At 40.6% G+C, this 21,980-nt stretch overlaps 2 protein-coding genes across 4 annotated transcripts in view; both read right to left on the bottom strand.

The window, feature by feature from the left end:
- Positions 1-13: 13 nt before the first annotated feature.
- Positions 14-7,225, bottom strand: LOC119556064 (regulator of G-protein signaling 7). The gene is made up of 7 exons (XM_037867874.1): positions 5,907-7,225; positions 4,719-4,966; positions 4,483-4,666; positions 2,862-3,148; positions 2,672-2,785; positions 2,449-2,574; positions 14-1,763 (listed from the first exon to the last, which is right to left on the bottom strand). Exons 1-7 carry the CDS (start codon positions 6,567-6,569, stop codon positions 1,436-1,438), a joined length of 1,950 nt encoding a protein of 649 aa, XP_037723802.1. The 5' UTR covers positions 6,570-7,225; the 3' UTR covers positions 14-1,435.
- Positions 7,226-7,483: 258 nt separating this feature from the next.
- Positions 7,484-21,980, bottom strand: part of LOC119556063 (trithorax group protein osa) — a 37,796-nt gene continuing 23,299 nt past the window's right edge. For all 3 annotated transcript variants that reach the window (XM_037867872.1, XM_037867873.1, XM_037867871.1), the window contains 3 exons: positions 13,538-14,160; positions 10,668-12,738; positions 7,484-9,405 (listed from right to left, as the gene is read on the bottom strand). In XM_037867872.1, the coding sequence (XP_037723800.1) occupies positions 8,548-9,405; positions 10,668-12,738; positions 13,538-14,160 (3,552 nt within the window). In that variant the 3' untranslated portion in view covers positions 7,484-8,547. The remainder of the gene's footprint in view (positions 9,406-10,667; positions 12,739-13,537; positions 14,161-21,980) is intronic.

The following is a 21,980-nucleotide window of genomic DNA, read 5'->3' as shown; positions in this document are numbered from 1 at the left end:
ATCTTAGTTTTTCTTTTTTAATTATCTGGCTCCTTAACGATATGTGAGTGTGTGTGTGCGCGGGGTGTGCAGGTGTGTGTGTGTGTGTGAGAGAGAGAAAGGTAGTGTTGAAAAGAGACGGGAGACACCTAGTCACGGTGATAAAGGAACTCAATCCAACGATTTGATTTTTCCGCATTTTTCAGATGGGTTTTTTATAAGGGGAGGGGATCGCGTCGAAAGCTGTTTAAAATATTACCGGCTGAAGAGCTGAATTGTCATCAATCGCTGACAAAAGATGCCTGGCATTTTTTGGCCTTTAGTGTTTATAATTTACGTACGATTTCCGCCTTGGCATCCTATTCGTTAAGCTTATTCTCTTATTTTGAATATAATGTATGTACCTCTTAAGATTGGGGATTTTCTGCATTTGCTTAGTTTTGGTGTTTTTCGGTTACAGTTTGACATTTACTAGTGGTATTCCTTTTGGTTTTTCTTCATATTTTCTTGGTGTCTTCAATTATGATCGTAATGCGTATTTTCTTGTATATTTTGTATATGAGAATAAGGTCTCTGCGGTTGTTGGTGTTGTCTTTCGTCTCAACCTTTCACGTTTTCACGGTTAATAAAAAAAATAAGGCTTTACAAAAAAATGGCTAGATCTTAAATCAATTATCAAAGTAGGTTATCACTTGAATATTGCGAATTTGGAATTATATATTTGGGAGAAATAATAAAAAGGATTGCCGCGGAAGCTACTGGCATTTTAAAATCACTCATAATGGAGTCCAAAAGTATAAAACTATGTATTTCGATGTGGCATTATTCATGTCTTCCTTTTTAAGGATGACATACTTTTTTCACTGCATACTTTTAGACACCTTTAAGGGTGATTTCAAAATCGTAGTCATTTTAGTGTCATTCATAATGTTTTTTTCGGTGGGGGAATTAGTTCCCTACTTCACAACATAAATAAAATCTATTGCATGGAAAACGTAAAAGCAATCCTACTTTTAGACGACAACAAGTAAATGTTTTTAAATATCCGTAGACTGTATGTAAAACCATCAGTTTTCGATTTTTGTATTCTTATTTAGGCCTTTGGCAGTTTCTTATTTTCATCTTAAGTGGTGTTTGTGCTTTTTATCTGATTAAGAGGGAGACGGCTAGAGAGTGAGTTGTATACCGTGGGTGATTTTAGGGGGCACTTTGAGGTAACGCATAATCGATCAACGAACAATCAAATACAAAAATGGCAATAAAAACCTTCAAAATCGAGAGAACACGCGACACAGTGGCAGACAATTAAATGAGTAACAACGCTTAAGTACATACGAACTAGGCATACATATGAGTACCGAGTGAGTACCTAGTGCAAATGGTAATTCCCCTGCCCGAGGATTAAAGGATACGGATCCTAGCCGACTGCGATGACGGGGAATCCCCGCAGCGTATCTCAACGTTTCACCCCAAACAGATTTGGTATGGACTTGATCTTCTTGCGTGAGCAGTTCAGGTAATCCTTGTACATGTCGGATCGCAGATACCGGGAATACGAGTCGCTCTTCATCAGGTGGTAAACGTGCGAGGCGGCCACATCGAAGCACCATCGATTCGGACCGCTCGGTGAGTTGACAGCCTCGCGGGCCAGCTCCACCGACTTGGAGTCCACGTTCACCGGGCAGGGGGCGTCGGGGGCCAGGAACTCCTGCCAGATCTTCTGGATGGCCTCCTTGATCTCCGACTGCGGCAGCGCCTTCATCTCCTGCACCGATTCCCAGAATCTGTAAGGATTCGGAGAGGTATTATACACAAGGATCAAGCAGTCAGATCAGCATTATGATACAATTTGGGATACTAATTAATATACTTACTCACGTAACTTTACAAACTAGCGAAATAAAAATATGAACAGTTGAAAAATCACCAGAGTCTTGAAATCACTTGTTAAGCTGTATAAAAGTATGCAGGGAACGAGAACCTCGATTTTGGAAATACTATATGGCCTCCATTTTATATATTATACTGTTGCATACTTTAAGATACCTCCAAATTTGATTTCAAAACGAGAGTTTGATTTTGCTAACAGTCTTTTTAATGATTTTAAAACCACTTCTTTTCATTTTATAACAAGGAGCATAGAAAAATTAAATATATATTTTTAGGAGCAAGAATCTTAAAAAGGGAGAATCGATTCAAAATTTTAAGAGAATAGGCTCAGTGTAAGCTTTCTGAGAAAATATAGTTACTGGGAAGGCGCTACTCAAAGCACTACGGCTTTTAAATCTGTTCTGATTGGTATTTTGGTGTCTAAAAGTATGCAGTGAATAAAGGAAAACGGGATCTTAAGAGTTTAAAATAAAGTGTTGCATACTTTCGGGTACCTAAATTAAATTTAAAAGAGATTTCAAAACCATAGTGATTTTTGGCTCCCCCAATTATACATGTTTAATAAATCTATGCACTCACTTGAGGTTCTCGCCGCTGTACTCCTTCTCCAAAAACTTGGTGAACTGCTCCCGACCGATGCCATCGTTGAGCAACTCGCGCAAACTGAACGCCCAGCGCTTCACGCGGCGTACAGGAACTTCTTTGCTGTGGGGCGAAACATTAATTTAAAGCAAATTAATAGGAGTCTTAAAGTCCATAAAAGCCTTTCCAATATTTTAATAATATTAAAAATGTAACTCACCTATTTTTCTCCGTGTCCCACATCTCGGTGCTGTCCGTTTGCCAAGGATTCGGCAGCTCCGGCGAGGTTATAAAGTAATCGAACTCATTGTACTGATCGTAGTAGGCAACCAGACTGGTGAAGATTGGATTTAAAATTAGCGAATTTTAATAGTGTTATTTATGGATGGAATTATTTATTGGCTACTTACGCCTCGGCCGCCTTTGACACCTTGATTGTCCGCCGCTCGAGCTTCTGTTTGCGCAGGGCAATGATCCGCGTCAGCTGCTCGACGGGATTCTTGGCCAAGGAGGCGCCGGCGGACCCGGTTCCGTGGCTGGAACCGCCCCTTCGGTAGGCCTTCTTAATATCAATTTCGGTGGTGTTGACGCAGCCGGGCATCGGCCGGTGGACATCCCAGAAGGCCCGCTCCTGCGAGTCCAGCACCTTCCGCTCCAGCTTGTCCCGCTTCTTGGCCACCTTGCTCTGCGACTCAGCCTGGAAAAAATATATATTACAGCATTAGTCACCGGCCGACGATAGAGCTCTTCAATTTAAGAGCTGTGATAAATTAAGACTTGAAATTTATTTTACTTATATCAAGAATATTTATTGTTCTAAGTCCTACATTTCAGTATTTATAATAAATGAATCAAATAAGATTATACAAAAAGCATTAGTAGAAATAATGCTGAATTAAACAATGTATTTAAAATACCTAATTTTTTAGAATGATCTATTTATTTAAAAATGTCTGCAACTCTAGAAATCTCAACTACTTTGAATAGCATAACCAGGGAGGTTGATAAAAATGTCTAGGTGTGTATAGTTTCTTTAAATTATCTAAATAAACATTACATTTAAAATTAATGTCCCCAACAAAAAAGTTTCTTATATTGTTATATTTGTACGTTAACGTTGTATTTAAGGCAGCTCAAATTTAAAAGATAGTACTCACATCATTCCTAAACAAAATTAATATCTGTCTGCGAGCAGAAACGAGACTCTATATTATTATATGATAAACAAGCCTAACATCATCACAATAGAACACGAGAGTGTGTTACGATAGAGGGAAGGTCGGTAATAAACAAAGTAAATAGCAAGGGTCCTAAATGAATACCCTGGGGCACTCCAGATTAGTGTTGTTTAAATAATGCCCATTTGGGTGAACATGTTCACTTGTTTTTTTTTTAATGAGTCATCTCACTCAATTTGTTCACTTGTTCAGTTGTTCACTTCCTTGTATTGCAATTGCTCTTGGCCTGCTGGTCTCCTAAATCCTCAAAATGGCTCCAAATATCGCTTTACCTTCTAGAACACATAATAAAATCAAAAAAGAACACTCTCTCAGCTTAGTGAACAACTCTTTTTTGTTCACTCACTCATGAGCAACCCAAAAGTTTTCCAGATGTCACGTAGATCATCTTGGAAACAGCGATTTAATATATATACCTCTAAGTTCTACCATTCAAATAACTTGAAATCCAATCTAATAGATTATTCGGGAATCCAAACTGATCTAATATGAATAAAAGAAGGCTTTACTAAAATCTGTATATATAACGTCTGTCTGTTAAATGGATGTCTCATCGATCAGGTTGATGGTGGTCGACCTTCGCTTAAGAAAACCATTGCAACGATTACTTTCTTTTAAAAAATCTATACTAATTTATCCCTATTTCAAGAATCGCTTCATCTCAAAAGAACCAACTTAAGAGTACATTCGTCTTGATATCAAGAACGTTTCTTTTCGATTTAGTGCGACGAGCACGTCTCGAACTAAGAACCTATTGATCTTGTATTTTTTTCCGTTAACATGTTAATTTTACCTGCATAAATATAAACTCCCACTTCCTGGAGAACATTTTCTGCAGCTTGGCCAGATTCTCGGCTTCGTAGTCGGCCAACTCGAGTCGCGTCTTGTTCTGCATGGTGCGCTTGCAAAGGTAGACGGCGTAGTCCGTATTCTCGGGCTCCCAGCAATTCGAGGGCCAAAAGTAGGGTGTCTGGAATCTGTCCGGGAGATAATTATAGATCGGAATGTTCCTATAGGATCGGCACTCACCTGTAGAAGGTGCCGTCGTTTTTGACGGTCAGCGCATGATCGTCGATGGGGAAAATGTAGCCATGCGAGCTGAGCAGGTGGGCGAAGTGCAGGGCCTCCGTGACGTCCTCCACATCGAAGTTCTTCAGGATCCAGGCCACCAGGTCTGCTCCGGTGAACACCGACGGCACCTTGCTCATGAACGCCTTTACCGTGCGCACGGCCACGCCCGTCGACTCCGCCTGCATCTTCTCGATAATTGCCTCCATCTGCGCGCGGAATCGATTCAATTATTGCCAATTAGCGGGCAGCGTACAATCAATATATTGGCAAGCGCAATAAGGTTTAGGAATCCGTTTAAAAGTTATCATGCATGATAATTATTTTGGAATTAGAATGATAAATTTAGTGGTTTAGACATTTCGAAATGTTTAAATATTTTAAAGTATAGTTTTGAAGGTCTACAACTAATACAATTTCCAGACTTTGAAATATATTTTAGACTTCAGAAAATGTATAGAACCATAATATAATAATATAATAATATAATAATATAATAATATAATAATGTAATAATATAATAATATACTAATATAACATTATAATAATATAACAATATAATAATATAATAATATAATAATATAATAATATAATAATATAATAATATAATAATATAATAATATAATAATATAATAATATAATAATATAATAATATAATAATATAATAATATAATAATATAATAATATAATAATATAATAATATAATAATATAATAATATAATAATATAATAATATAATAATATAATAATATAATAATATAATAATATAATAATATAATAATATAATAATATAATAATATAACAATATAATAATATAATAATATAACAATATAATAGAGCCTTTACAGTTCGAACTAAAATATAGAAATAAATGCAACCACCATAAGATCGCTAAAAATCATTCAATATTAATTATCTATTTAAATTTTTTAAGAGTTCAATTTAGTAGTATTTCAGCTAAATTTCAAGTCTTAAGCTTTAATGATTTGTAAATAATAAAATTAATAAGTTAAATTAATAAATATCTTAAATGTTTTAATCTGTAATAGTTTTATAGTTCAGATACTGGTAAAATGAAGGTAAAACTAAAATTCAAATATGCCCTATGGAAGTTGCACAGTATTGGGGATAGCATAGATCGGGATGTTACCTTTTTGTACACCAGTATATTGGGGGCATCCTCGTTCTTGCCGACGCGCTGATGGTGGGACGACGCAGGGACCGCGAGGGCGGAGGTGGTGGGCGGCGGGGGCGGTTGGGCGGCCGACTGTCCCGCCGCCTGCTGCTGCGAGTGGGCGTGGTGATGGTGGTGATGGTTCCCGCTGACGGTCAGCAGACCGCTGCCGCTGCTGCCGCTCTGCTTGCTGCCCGCCGCCGCCGCCGTCGACGAGGAGGTGGCCGTGGAGGAGGACGTGGTGGTGGCGGCCACGGCGGCGGTCTTGGCTCCCAGGCTTGTGCTTGTGCCTGTGGTGGATGTGGATGTGGTGGCTGCAGATGCAGTGGTTGCCGGCGGGGCAGCAACCGCCACTGCTGCCGATGAATCCGTGGCCAAGGCCGATGAGGATGAGGATGAGCCCTCGGTTTCCGGGAATGCACTGCCATTATCACTGCCATTAGGCAGGGGCGTTGGCGAGGGGGTGGCCGTGCTGGCACCACCACCACCTCCTGCGGAGCGGGGCTCCTCCTCGGGCGGAATGGCCACCGCCAGCGGATCGCTGCTGTTGCTGCTGCTGCAGTCCGTCTTCGCCGGCGCCGCGGTGCTGCTGGCATTGGTGGCTTGTGTTTTGTCCGCCTCCGAGTTCATCGTTACCATTTTCTCGAACCGCGCTCCAGGGATATTTGATTGCCAGAGCTCTTTCTATTTTTAAACGCAGTGTGCAGGGGCGTGGGTGCCGGCTGCTTGGCGAGACGGGGGTTGGGGGTGGTTCTGCTGCTGCTCCTGTCTTAAAAAGGGGGTGGTGGTGTTCTCCCTGTCCTCCTCTCCTGTGTGTGCGTGTGTGTGTGTGCGTGAATCAATTCGATGGCTAATAGAATTTTTATTCAGCTTGTAGGGGTCATTTAGCCTTTTTTAATGCCATTTTCCCAGCGTTTTCCACCCGCTCCTCCTCAATTTTCACTTGGTTTTTCCTGTTTCTGGTTTTCCGTTCCGATTTTTCCTGTATGCTTGAATTGTATAGGAGTTATGGCACACACACACACACACGCACACAAGGTGATGAATTGTTTATTAAAATGCCCCAGCAGATTTCCTTGTAGTCCTGTTATTGTTATATAGGTTTTTTGGAATTTTTCTTATTTAAAATTTGTTATATTTCTGCAGGGATTTTTCAAGTTTTCGCTTGCTGTTGCTGTTGCTCCTTGTTCCCTCTCTCTCTCTCTCTCTCTTGCTCTCTCACTCTCCCTCTCTAGCTCTCGCACGACGTGTTTTTTAGCTTTTAGCCCGTAATCATTTTACGGCCCAAAGTCAATCGGCTCCTTAGAGCTTCCTGCTGATAGTCCTTCATCGATTTTTCGTCCTTCCTACCCCATAAACTCTCTCTTGGCCCACTCACCCGCTCTCTTTTCGTCCTGCGCATGCGCAAATACCGTTGTTTACATCCAGCCAGCTGTTGTGTATCGTTAGCAAATATCCGATATGTTATCGATAAGTATCAGATCGAGAGCAACCGTTCAATACATTTAAATGTCAAAAAACTATATCGATACGATATTTTCGCAAAACACTCATTATTTTCAATTTGCTTTATTTCGATAATAAGAATTTGAGTCTACAAATTATTTAATTCGTTTAAAATTAACAAAAAAAAATATTTTCATGTATGGTTTACAAACTAAAGATACATTTTACGCATAGTGTTTATTAGTTGCATAGCGTGATTTTAACTTATAGTGACCTTAGTTGTTATGGCTTTTATACAAAGTTTTGCAATGATTTTGGAAAACATTCAAAAACAGATTACAATAAATAGAAAAAAATAATACATATAGTGTGTGCAGGATAAAACAGATAGCTACGGCTGAGCGAAGAATCCTTCGTTCCTATAGATATCGATAAGGTTTACATACGTATATGCATGTATTTTACTGCCCCTAGGACTAAGTGGTGTCTGTAGCGCCTACACTCGTTTATTATTTACATAGGTTTGTGAATATATATTTTACCTCATAGGGATATAGGTTCTTATATATGGTATAAATATATATGTATGTGTATGTGTTTGTTGCACTCCACTCAGCGATTGGCGACATATATCGATTGTCGATCGCCACCGAGATGTTAGCAACAGGGATCAAATCGGGGTTTATCTCTTAAATGACCAGCTCTACATAACGTAACTATTTGTTAGTGGTAGCGAAGAACGCGAAATAATGTTGGATTGAGCTTGATTGGATTGATTTTCGTTAACTAGATGTTAAATGAAAGTCTAACCGCGAGAGTCAAAACAAGCTTTATATAGAACCGAAAAAACTAAACAATTTCGAGATTAAATCAATTTTTTAATGTTTTCGAGGAATATTCAGAAGCAAAACCCATAAATACTAATGGAAAACATCAATCACAAAATATGGATATGTTGAAATACGAAAATGAGACCATAATCGGGGTTAAATGAATGAAATGGTATAAAATGAAAGGACGATTACTACATATGGAACCATTAACATTTTTGTCGTCTAGGCTGGGATTCGATAGCGGATTGGCCTCCCTATAGATCACATTTTGACACTACGTTTATCAATGACATAGAAACCATCATTATCGACATGATTACTCGGTTTATGATATACTATTACTGCTGCTGTTCCCTCGACTGCCTCACCGAACGCTCCCTGTCCCGATCCCGATCCCGTTCCCGGTCGGACCACAATGGTTGGCCACTTTGGGCCTGATAGGACAGCGGTGGTGGTGGTGCCGCCAACTGGGCCTGGGGCACCAGTTCCGCCTGCGGATTGAACTGGTTGTTCGTGTTGTAGTTCACCAGGATATCGCCGGCGAGGCTGTGGCCAATGTTCACGCTCCGATCGGGAAAGCCCTGATTCTGGGCCTGCACCTGGATGGGCTGGGATTGAACCTGCTGCTGCGGCTGTTTGTTCCTCCAGTGCTTGTGCTGGGCCACGGGCACCAGACGGTATAGGGGTTCCGCCGACGGAGCACTCGGGTAGCCAGGCACATAGTAAGGCGGATAGTGGGGATGGGGGTGGGGATGATTATGAGGATGTCCCTGTTTGCTGCTGGGTCGCACCCTCTTGAACTGCGGTGGTGGTCGCTGCCAGAATTGCAGGGGATTGGACTGGACGGGCGAGGGGGGCCTCAGTTGCTGTGGATCGTCCACAAACTGGGGCACTGGCGTGCTGTAGATCTGGGGCTCGTAGATCTGTTGTGGCTGCTGCTGGAGTTGCTGCAGCTGCTGCTGGTGCTGCTGGTGCTGCTGCTTGCCCACCCGGAAGTGGCGTCCTGGCGGCAGGTAGGAATTCGGCGGAGAGGCCTCCAAGGAGGGATCCAGCTGCAGTTGCTGCTTGCCCACCCGCAGGTGGCGCTGTCGCTGGCCCGGAGGCTCGTAGACTATCGCCTTGAAGGCGTTCTGGTCCTGCTCATCGGCACTGTAGTTCACCATGGGCAGGAAGGGCTGCTTGTCGAAGTCGGGAGCCTGGAAGTGTAAAATAAAACATAAGCAACACTTGCGAAAACCACTCGTTTACTATAGTAAGATTCAACTAAAAGAACTAAATATTGAGCATTTTTATAAAGAAAGCATAAGACATTCCACCAAACGAGCACGGCCTAAAAGTATGAAACACATACTCACTCTTAAAGTTTAAAACTTTCGACTGTCGAAAGCTTCGTCGAGTTGCTCATAGATGGCGCTTTGCTCAACTACCAGATCGAATTTGTATTGCCTACATTTCAGCGCTGAGCATTTCAATCAAGTGCAGCAAAAAAAAAATAGTTCTTGCGCCAAATTTAATAGCGCCAAGAACATTAATATTTAAAATATTTTTATGATAATAAACACGTTGTTTTCTCTTTTTAAAAAACTAGGAAGGTCTCCCGGAGTCGAAGAAAATGTCTTAAAACATTTACTTTTTTTTATAATTGCAAATACCAATCAATCACTGTTAAAAAAAATCAACTTAACTAAAAAAAAGTCTCAAATCATTTGCTGTTTGTACCAATTAAGCACTGCTAAAAAAATGTATGGTAATTGTTCACAAAATGTTGAATTTTACAAAGTTCTCCGATATAAAGTCAAAATTAAATTTTCAACGAGAAAGAAGCTAATTTCGGCAAGCCGGAGTATCTATACCCTTGCCGGTCGTTCCAGTTTGAGTATTGTATTTACCCAGCTTACCTATGTTCAGAAAACTAAAAAATAATTCTAGAAATATTAAGGTTATGTTCCGTTTTCATTAACTACCGTATATGTTTACCGAAAACAAAATATAATGGTCTTTGTATTATTTTGACATTAATTATCCAATCGTTTCTATGGCAGCTACATGATAAAGTCATAGAATTTTTTATTTATTCAAAGTTCTAAAATATTAAAAGATATTCCCAAGAGTAGTTATAATTTTTTTACATTTAAAAAAACATATTTTTTGATCATTTCTATGGGAGCTATGGGACATACTTGTCTGCAATAGAAATAAGACTTTTGGGAAGGTTTCATGATGATAGCTTTAAAACTGAGAGACTAGTTTGCGTAAATACGGACAGATGGACTTGGCTTTCTTTGCCATTGAAATATAATAATATTGGTATGTTTTTAAGATTTTGTCATTGTACAATTTGGGAAACAATGTTTGCATGTCGAAAAGTATTTAAATAATAAGAACAGTACTAACTAACTAATAACTTGTATAATGGAAATAGACTTCTGGTTTCTTTTTGGTTCCACCAGGGACTCACCTGGAACCGCCCCGGACTGACATTGACTCCAGCCGGGGGCGAGATGAGGTTGCTCCTGAGCAGCTGGCCCAGGGAGGCCTCGTACTCCGCGTGGAGCTGCAGCTGGGCGGTCCTGGGCTTGGGCGTGATGTTGACCACCTCGGGGGCCACATCGTTGGCCGGACTGGGCGATGCCTTGTAGTGCTGCAGGTGTTCCCGCTGGTGGTGATGCGGCGACACATTGTTGTTGTGATGGTGATGGTGCCGCTTGGGCGGCTTGGTGGCCAGAAAGTCGTCGATGACATTGGATTTGATCGATCCCGGCTGCCGCTTGGCCTCGAAGTACTCGTAATAGATGGGATTGGACTTGGAGAGTGGCGGGTCCAGCGGCGGCTCCTGGCGACTGCCCTCCGTGGAGCTGGGCACGAAGACCAGCTGGGGTCGCGGTGTGTAGTTGACGGGGTAGATGGGTATGGGCACTGCCACCGGAACGGGCACCCGCTCCACGTACTTGGGTGAACTCTGCCTGGGCGGCGGCGGCAGATAGGTGATCCCATTATACTTGGGTTTGTAAGAGGTGCGGATGGCCGGCAATTGCACCGGAGGTCGGGAGGTGGTAGTGGTGGTGGTGCTGGTGGTGGTGGTCGTAGTACTACTGGTCGTACTGCTCGTGGTGGTGGTGCTGCTCGTGGTTGGTGTTCTCCTGGTCGCCACACTGCCCTCCAGTCGGCTAAAGTGATCCGGCGGCGGGGGCAGGACTATGCCAGGAACCAAAGGACCCGGTGGCACTGGATTGGAGTAGTTGCTCTTGTAGACAAAGGTGTAGGCCGGCGGATAGTACAGCGAGGGATCGTCCTCGTCAAAGTCGCTGACATTGCCGGGCAGTGGGGAATCCCCCACCAGCGAACCATTCCCGTTCAGCCCGTTGATCAGCCAGGGACCCAGGAGCGGTGGGGTCCTCAACAGACCCTGGGACGCCACCGAGTCGTTGGGGTAGAGCAGCCAGGGGGCATAGGGCGCCGGATAGACGTAGGACGGGGCATCCCGGCCGCCGGCATCCGCGGACTTAGCTGCCGGAGATGCTGCAGTCGCTCCCGACCGGGCAGCAGGATGCGATGAGAGATTTTCACCGGCGGCGCCTTGGTGGCCCTGGTGGTGGGCGCCCTTAGCGGATAGCGTTGCATTGCCAGACGCCGGACGGAGGATCTCGAGTTGATTATCTCGGATAAGCTGCAGCGGCCCGTGGGGCTCGAGCTGCACGGGAAAGGGAGGCGGCACCGCCGGATTCGCTGGCAGCTTGATCTGTCTCCCGGGCGCATCGTAGTCATCGATGGCCGGCCAGGGACCCTGCTGATTGTCGTCGGCCTCCTCGTTGAGGGCGCCGCCCTTGATCACCAGCAGGTGGTCCTCGGCCAGCCAGATGTCCTCCTCGTTGAGGCCGCCGTAGTTGCGTTCGTTGTCCAGCGGCACCTCCGAGTTGCGGGCATAGCTCAGCACTCCCGGCCGCTTAGGCACGCGGCGGAAGAGCTCCTTCTCGATCAGGCCATACTTGCCGTCCCTCACTTGGTCCGCCAGCGTCTTCTTTTGGTCCTCCTTGGGCGGCTTCTTGGCCGGAGCCTCTGCCTCCTTGCCGGAGCCGGCACTTAGCCGTAGGATCCCATTGTCCCAGTTGTCGAAGTCGTCGGGTTCGTTTAGCAGGGCCTCATCGTCGTCGTCGAACTCCTGCCCCCTAAAGGGATTGGGGGTATTGGAACTCGGCGGAGGCAGTGGAGTGGTGGTTCTCGAGGTGCTTGGCGGATTACTGAATCTCGTCGGTGCCTCTGTACTGCTTAATCTCGGCCTGGTCGAGGGTTTGGCCAGTCGGTAGCTGCTGCTCGCCTTGCTCCTCAAAGGAGATTGCCTCGCCGTCGTCGTCGTCGTCGTGGGCGTCGTGGAGGAGGACGAGGAGGAGGTGGATGTGGTACTCCTCTCCGTCGTCGAGGGACCATAGCTGGACGAGGAGCTGTTGGCGCTCACCGCCGACACCTCGTAGGTGGAGTGTCCCTGGGCGTTGTGGATGTGACCGGCCACCAGGCGCTGGATCATGCGTGGCCTGTCAACGAAATCGGATCGTGAATCGCAATCAGGGAATGGGAAACGACACGTCTTTGCCATGGTAAATAAATCAAAAAGCGGCACCCCAAATGGGCAGACGCCTGGCGAATCACAAAAGGCAAAAACTAGATTGGCTTAGGCTTCGGTGGCACAAACACCGAAATATCCTATAGATATTACATGGTATTTTACAAAAATCGACGCCCTAGGTAGTAAGTTTTTAAAAATAAATCACTGAAAAATCTCATTTTTGTTTTGACCATAACTAACTGGGTACCTAAAAGTTACTTAATTATCAATAAATCTAAAAAGTACCCTAACCTTACTTGAACGGGCTATTAGTATTATGAAATTGTGGGGTAGACAATATTTAGACTTTAAGAAATAAAACTCTTATCATGGGTAGCGAACTCAAGATCCTCCTAGATTGACACCCTAGTAAGAAATAATACCCTGATCATGGGTAGCGAACTCAAAGATCCCCCTAGAAAGATTACCCTAGTTCTTGCTTAAACAGTTATTGATTGATTAAATAATATTAATGCCTGCGGACTAACAATTTGTTTAAGTGTTGAAACCCTTTACTTGTCCTAAAGAGAGTTTTAGACCCTAGATCGTAATACCCTTTACCTACTAGGAATCAAGATCAAAAATCCTATAGGGTATACCCAAAGTGAACATACCAATTATTTAATAGGACTGCAAACTAAACAATTTAAAGAATGTTCCTTATATTACTATCTACCCAACTATCTATCCTAACTATCTTATTGGCTTTAAAATGGGGAACCACTCACGTTTTAAGTGCGCCTCGACTGGAAGTCGTACTGGAAGTGGAGCTGAAACTGGAAATGAAACTGGAATTGGGACTGGAAGTGGGCCGGTAGGGGGTGGCGGTGGGCTGGGCGGACTGCCAACTGCGTCGAATACTGTTATCCGGCGTATCGCGCGGTTGCCGCGGACCCCTCACACTCCCCCGATCCCTGGAAGACCTTCCAGCTGCAGGAGTGGCTGCTGTTGTTGTTGTTGTTGTTGTGCTGGAAGTGCTGCTGCGACGTCGCTGCAACAGCCTGGCAGTAGTTGTTGTTGTTGTTGTGACCGGCGGCAGAGGCGTCGCTGCGCTGCCACCGCGACCGCGACTGCGAATCGGGGTCACCGTCACCGTCACATCGATCGATTTCGTCGTGGGCGGACGACGCTGCCGCGGCGCCCTCAACGTCGGCGCCTCTGTGCTGGTCGTGGATACGGCCACGCCCCCCGTTGGCCTAGCGAGCCCCAGCCCCAGCCCCTCCCCCTGGAAGGCGACGCCGCCCCTGCCGCGCTGTCGCGTCACTGTGGTTGTTGCTGGTGTTGTTGATGTCGACAGCGCAGTCGACGCCAGCAGAGCTATCACTATCAAGTGCAAGGTTAACGATGCCATCTGCAAAGGTCACGAAAGTTAAATGGGTGTTATTAAATTGGAGGGAAGTTCCTATTATGGGGGGTATTCAAAGAAATAACTTTATGAAACAAGGTGCATTAGGATCCCAATTATCTTTTAAGTTCCATCATTCCATCTGCAAAAATCACGAAAGTTGAATGGGGCTATTAAATAGGAGGAAAGTTCCTGTTAATGGGGGTATTGAAAGAAAAAACTTTATGAAACAAGGTGCATTAGGATCCCAATAATCTTTTAAATTCCATCATTCCATCTGCAAAAATCACGAAGGTTGAATGGGTGCTAATAAATAGGAGGAAAGTTCCTGTTACTAGAGTTATTTAAGAGAAAATATTTATGAAACAAGGTGCCTTAGGATCCCAATAATCTTTTAAATTCTATCGGCAAAAATCACGAAGGTTGAATGGGGGCTATTAAATAGGAGGAAAGTTCCTGTTATTGGGGGTACTCAAGGAAAAAGATTTATGAAACAAGGTGCCTTAGGATCCCAATAATCTTTTAAATTCCATTATTCCATCTGCAAAAATCACAAAGGTTGAATGAGTGCTATTAAATAGGAGGAAAGTTCCTGTTATTGGGGGTATTCACAGAAAAAGATTAATGAAACAAGGTGCATTAGGATCCCAAGAATCTTTTAAATTCCATTATTCCATCTGCAAAAATTACGAAAGTTGAATGGATGCTATTAAATAGAAGGAAAGTTCCTGCTATAAGGTTTATTCAAAAAAAATTCTTTATGAAACAAGGTCCATTAGGTTCACAAAAATAATAATTCCATCATTGTATTGTCACTCCTTACAAATTTTAAAGGTATTACATGTTTATACTCCAAGTTTTACGATATTACAAGTTGTTATCTATTATAATTTTGATAATAATGAGAACAAATCGTTTACGATCTTGTTTCGTGCTATTTTTGAAGTTTCCCAAAAAAAGTTACCGATTATGTTACCAGTTCTACAAAAAGTACGGTTTTAAGATATTATAAAAATGTATACAGTTAAAGTTAAAAACATAAGCACTACTAGTCAAACGCACCTTATAATCTATACAATAAAGTAATCTCTTTAAAAATTAGAAATAAAAACAGAATGAATAGATCTTGTGATTAATTTCAATTAAATTGGTTAAGTCCCTTTTACAATACTCCTCTATATTATCTCTTAAAATCCCTGCGAACAATGGCTCAAAGCAGGCTTATTCAGCCGTTAATCAATTGGAAATAGCAAAAAACAAGCGAGAAATGGCAAACCGCTCACATTCGTTTTTGTAGTTGTTGCGAGCGGTTAATTAACATGAATGAGCGGATAACAATAACAAAAACACGCCGTTAAGTTTTGAGCACGCGTCGTTTGCAACAAAAAGATACAAAAAATAAAAAAAATAAAAAAAAGAAGACAAACGAAAAAACCTGAAGTCAAAATCGTTTTTTACGCGATGCACTTGAGCGCATCGTTGGAAAAAGAGAGGGTTGCGATTTTGAGCTGTAAATACGTGAATTTTTGGCCATTCGATTGCATAATTAAAACTAGGAAAAGCCGAGAAAATCATGTTCACAACATAGGAAAATTAAATCAATATTTCATTAAAGTTAACTTTAAATTCAAGCATTTGATTTAATAGCTGTGAATATTTTTTTTAATATGGAAATATGAGAAAACCATATAGATCAATCTACGAAAATGAAGTCCGAATAATTCATTTTTTAATTAAAATAACTATTAAAGTATTTGGATATGATCAAGGGGTTTGTTGAAAATAGCTATATATTTTAAAGATTGTTTAAATAAATCAAAGTATTCCTTTTTTTTATGGTAAAGTTGTTATACCTTATTTAATATTCTATTGAATTCTTTTAAAGTGTAGTTCCAATTACACCTTTAAGACGCCTTATAAATGACCGAGAGAACCTAGGCTTGTCCGCCCATCAATTTAATACAATCCAATTCTTTGCCAACTGGGCCCGTCACTTTCGACGCCCCGAAAATGCCAAAAGCGAAATCAAGGACGGCGCTTTGAAGAAATCGAATCATAAATAACATTTTACTTTTGGTCTTTGGGTTTTTCTCGACTTTTTGTCGCTGGGCATTACTCATACGCGCCGTGGCTAATTGACCAAAAACGCGACAGGTTGAAGACTTTTTCCCCCCTATATTTCTGTATTTTTTCTATTTTTTCTATTTTTTTTCAATACATATTATTGGCGCCCACAAGTGCAGGCGCCAAGCTTAAAGCGATTTTGTTGTTGGGCGCAGTTGCCAAACCCCGAAAACAAAAAACAATGCAAAGTGCAATAAAAAACAAAAAAAAAATAGAAACAATCAAATGGAACGTGATTCGAAGCCAAAAAAAAACCGAAACTGAAACTGAAACCGAGTCTGAAACTAAAACTAAAGCCAAAACTGGACTTGGACTGGACTTCGGTAGGAATGCGTTGTATCGTGTGCCTTGCGCCTGTCCACTGCGCTCCAATTTCAGCCTTTATTTTGGCTTTATTTCGCTTTTATTTTATTCGTAGAACCAGCAACGGCTGCCAAATTGTTGTTTGGCAATCAAAAAAGAAGTTAAAACAAAAAGGCAGCGAAACAAAAGTGTTTGGCGAGACCACAAGGCTTAAATACCCTCAAAAAGGTTCATATTTTGTAAATATTCCCCCTAAGCTCCTTATAAAAATTTCCTTATAAATATATAACCTCAAATGAAACAAATACAATTTTATTTATGAGGCTGCTTTAAAATTAGCCAATCAAATCTTAAAATATATATCTTAAGCGAGCTTAAAGCCTTCATAATCACTCTCTGTTAGCTTCCAGTTTTAATTATGAGATAGCATTTGATAATAATAATAATATATCTAAAAATAAAAAATATAATAATAATGTTTTCTTATCTGGTAAACATTTAAGTTAATTTACTTTATAGATTAGTCTTTTTGTATGCATATCATTAGATAATATAGATAATGATAATAAAAATAGTTATCTAAAAATATTTTAATAATATCATTCTTTAATGGAATACTTTCAATATGATGTACTTTATAGATCAGTCAATATACCCCTATGGTATAGTTCGCTTTGGGCGTAGAGTATCATAAACAGTAAATAATGAAAACTGTTCGCGTGCGCAGTGGTCGGTGCCTAACGGTGCCTGTAGTGCCCGATCCCCCGAACCTGAACCCCGGACCCCAATACCCAGATCTCTGATCTGCGCCACCACCAAAGATTCGTCATAGAGGCGACCACGTTCCAGGCCAAGCCTTGGAGTCGCCGCCAGCCACTTGGAGGCATTTTTCATAACCGCAACGAGGGTACTACAAAGTGGCTTAATTTTCAAATTTGGCTTTATTCGGCCAACGATCATTGGCTTATGTTTAATAAATACCATACTTTTTATGCTTCAAAAATGTTAGTAAAATCTAAAATAAAACTATAAAAAAAGACAATTAAAAATATTGGTAATATAAATTAAAAAAATTTAGATTAGCCTAGCCAAAGTTCTTATACCCTGCAGATGTTATAACATTTTAAGAAATCTACAGAGAGTTTCTTGGAGTATTTTCCCCTGATGTTCATCAGTTATAAGATTTGATACCCCGATCGACCAGAGTTGTACCCTCATCAGGGTAGAGAATCTATATATCTATACTATATGTATATATATATATATATCATGTTGATTACTTTTAAAATTCACAAATTCATTAGAAATATAGGAATTTCGGTATATTTTAACCGAGTGTTCCTATGGCAGCAAGAATTTTTACCGTGATCAGAGTAATCATCCAGTAGTGCTGAAGAAGAATATATGTGAATGCCTTAAAAGGCCGGATACGTTTTTTCCACTACGTTTCAATTTTCTGATCAATTTATTTTAAATATATTTATAATTTAAATTCTAAAAGTACACAATTTATTAGTCCGATTTAAAGTTCAAGAAAATATGTATCATTTGTTCAAAGGTGAGAATAACAATTTCTTCTGTCCAAAAATATTTGTTTCTTGGGTTATGTGAGTACAATTAAATCGTTGAAATCAATTATTATAGTAATGGAGTAGTTAAAAAAATTACACAAGCCTAATATTATCATACTATTTCTCAATAAACATTTAAGAAATAATCTCAAACACTAGGTTGCATATTCAATGCTCAAAACCCATCCATTACTTCGGTTTTTATCTTAATTCAAGGGTATCCCAGTTCGGTTCCACTGAAACAGCCTGCCTTTCTTATACATTTTTTTCGTAGGCTTTTGTGTTTTTGAATGAAAGGCAACGCTGTTGTCTTTGGCTATTGGCAATAAATAATTCTTTGTTGTTGCTGCGCCTGTTGCTTTACTTAAATTTAATTAGTTTATTTGAAAGCAGTTTGGGGCGATGGTGTCATAGATTAAATTGGACTCAATTCATTTTTTCGCCCGCTGTTCGTGCTTTTTGCTCAACATTATCTAATTGTTCTTGTTACTTTTGAATTATTTCCCAGACATTCCTTTGGTTGTTCTCAATTTGAAAAGTATGGTTTACCAACTCTATTTCCGCAACACTTCGTAACGCGACACAACTCAAATGAGAACTGATGATTGGAATTAGTGAATTTGTATTTTTGGGGGTGGATGGTATGAAAATCGCGCTTAGAATAAGTCAATGAACGCTGTGCTCTAATTAACAGTTGGCCAAAGAACAATGGAAGTCCCAACAAAAGGTCCAAAAATTAAATGTAAGTGCTAATCAAAATTATACAATTCATATGGGGATTTGGAGCGGAGAAAGAAATTTTCCATGGAATTGTGTAAGCCCATAAAATGATCCGAATTAAAGTTTTGTAAGTTTGGTTGGGCGTAACAGCCACATCGAATCGGAGTGAAGGTTAATCGGCGATGGCCAATGATTGATAGAAATGGAAAGGTGCATGGGCTGTAATATTTTATAGTGCCGGTCGTTATTTTATTAATTAAGTTTGAATACGACAAAAAAAGATAGAGCTGTAGTTAAAAATAAATAAGAAATATTAAATACTAGATTTTCCTCTGAAATAGTGATTAGTTTTTGCCAAGATAAGGACGGGCTCCTTAGAGTTTAATTTTTCGAAAACTGCACCTGAGTCTGGGGCAAAATTAAAATCCGAATCGAGGTCTTAACATGGCGAAAAGTAAGTCACTTGGCTATCGCAGGCCAAAATCAGAGACAGGAAAATGCAAGGCAGCCGAGGAAAAAAAAAATGAAAAGCGCCACGAGGCGTCACTGTGGGGGCGAACTACCCTGGATATCGGGGGCCCCCAAGACCCCTCAAGACCCCGTACTCCCCATCTCCGGAGTTGGGACATGCACTACAGGTTCCCCCAGCCGATCGTCGGTTTGCATACATATTTATTTTGCCGCCAAAGCAAAATATTTGTGCTGTTGTTTCACGTTGATACCTCTCGGTGAACGCCGCTCGCAATGGTCTGGAATTTTAAATAAATGCGATTTAGTTGTGCAACAATTTGCCTTGCTTTACTTTTTCCCCCAAACTTCTCTCTATTTTCTTGCTCTGTGAATTTATGGTAAATAATTAAAGTAACAAAAAAGTGGCTTGTAGACAAGACAATAACAAAAAGGCAACAATATCAGGGGCAACACAACTCCGAAATACCCCATAAATATTGGGATTTGAAATTTTCGATAACGCAATAATGGTTGAAAACATTTTCAAATTAGATTGCCTAATTTTACAATGTGATTAATTGTTGTTATCACTTTAATGTTATCTGTGGTATTTTGGTTTAATATTTTCTTAACTGTTTCTAACCTTATTAAGTATGGGCTTAGCTTATCTGCGGTATTTTGCATTAATTAATAAATGAAAGCCTAGTAATAGAACATACTTTCCATTTATTTGCTTACAAATTATATGATTTTAAGCTGTTTTATTATCAGTACTTATTATTCTATGTCAGACAGTTCTAAAGCTGTGTATCCGATATAAAATTGTAATATTAGAGCTGATGAGACCCCCAGTTTCTGCAGGGTATCAAGTGTGCCTGTCACTTCCTGGCTTTGCGTAAGCTCTTAACAATTTTTTATGAAGTATTATCGCTGCTCTTTCGTTGGTTTCTGTTTCTGTTTATTGGCAACGAATATCAAGAGGCACTCGGCGCATTAACCAACCCAAGACACCAGTCAGCTAAATATACAGCCGTGTTCAAAATAATGGTTATATTTTCAAAACATAACAAAATTTCACTAAATGATATCTAAAGAACATATTGTGAGGCTTAAAGGTTACTATAAAAAAATATCTACAACTTTATAAAATTAAAACAAAACAGCTAATTAAAAAAGCAAACAAATTTGGTTTCGAAAATAAATCCAGATAAACATAAAGATTTATTTAAATATAGTTAAAAAAAATTATTAGAATACTGAAATATAATTGAAAACTTAAAAAGTGAGAGATATAAATTCTAAATGAAATCATTTCATTTTCAGAACCACTGGACAGTTTTAACATACACTTAAACCATATCAAAAAATATTATAAAACGAGTATTTATATAAATTTAAAAATATAAAATAATTAAGATATTGATAAAAGTTTTAAAACTTAAAAAGTGGGAGATATAAATTCTAAATAAAATCATTTCACTTTCAGAACCAATTAACAGTTTTCAAACCCTATGGAAATGGTTTATTCAGCCTTGTAAGCAAATAGAAGATCTATATTTTCGTAGGTACACCGTCAATCTTTTCCCTGTGCCCACAACTATTATTCTGGACCCGGCTGTGTGTATATATATTTCATTCTGTATTCCGTCGGGTCTGGTGTGAAAGCGAGAGTCCGTCGTCGTTGTTATTATGGGTAAAGTTATGCTCGGCGCGTAACTGGGCCAGCAACAACAACGAGAAATGTTTACAAAATATTCATTGATTTAAAATGTGGTATTTCTGAGTTTATTGCTATGCTTTTTTTTGGGGGGGGAATTTTTATTGTTGTTGCGGGTTGATTGATCAGGCTGCAGAGTGATGCAATTATGAGGGAGTTTGTTTTTTGTCTGTTACAATTTAAAGTTGTATTTCCCCTGTCTTCCAACGCGGCGTATGCGTAATCTTGGGCAGTCATTCCTCGGATTGCGCATACGCCGCATGGACCGCAGCCAGAAAAATATATATTGAACCCTCAATTAAGCGGAATCTTGTGTCACTCGTAGTAGCGACATCGGGCGTGTCTTTAACTCCAGTCGAAAATTGCAGAGCCAGCGCGAAACAAGCAATAAAAAAACACTTGATTGGACGGCAAGTCGGCAGAATTGGGGGCTATAACTAGGGGAATTGGGCGTGGGAAGCGTGCAGCCAGAGCCAAGCCAAACAACTTTATTATGCAAAGTGCCCAGAATGCCCCTCGTCGTGGCTCGCCATTCCCCCAATCCCCAATCCCCTATTTCCCATTCCCATCATGATTTTGCCCTAATGACAAGCTGCCTACTTAGCCATATACATATATATATATTTAGTCTACGAACTCGAGTTCCCACTTATAAAGCCGTTCGATTCGTGTGCCAGTAGTTCAAGCGGAAAGGGCGACAGCATTTGGTTCGATTTTATGGGAACAGAATCGATGTCTTGGTTGTAAAAATAAATGCTATAGGTAAATTGAAATTTTAATGTCTTTCGTTTACTTATCAATTATCATTTACCCCTGCTTCTATCCCAGTGTGTTTTTATTGTCGGCTAGCTTTATTGATGTGACACCTAGACCCATAACCCCCAACTCTATTTTGCACTCTGCGAAATATTCCCACCTGAAACCGCAAATGAATCACGTAG

The sequence above is a fragment of the Drosophila subpulchrella genome, chromosome X, assembly GCF_014743375.2.
Source record: "Drosophila subpulchrella strain 33 F10 #4 breed RU33 chromosome X, RU_Dsub_v1.1 Primary Assembly, whole genome shotgun sequence".
Classification (NCBI taxonomy): Eukaryota; Metazoa; Arthropoda; class Insecta; order Diptera; family Drosophilidae; genus Drosophila; species Drosophila subpulchrella.
This window is presented reverse-complemented; position numbering and strand designations above follow the sequence as displayed.

Bases quoted from the DNA above. Each gene is read 5' to 3' on its own strand.
- LOC119556064 (XM_037867874.1), bottom strand. From the start codon at position 6,569: ATGGTAACGATGAACTCGGAGGCGGACAAAACACAAGCCACCAATGCC. The intron at 3,149-4,482 runs GTAAAATTAACA...TATTTTTTCCAG, and splicing joins GGGAGTTTATATTTATGCAG to GCTGAGTCGCAGAGCAAGGT. The intron at 2,575-2,671 runs GTGAGTTACATT...TTCGCCCCACAG, and splicing joins TGGGACACGGAGAAAAATAG to CAAAGAAGTTCCTGTACGCC.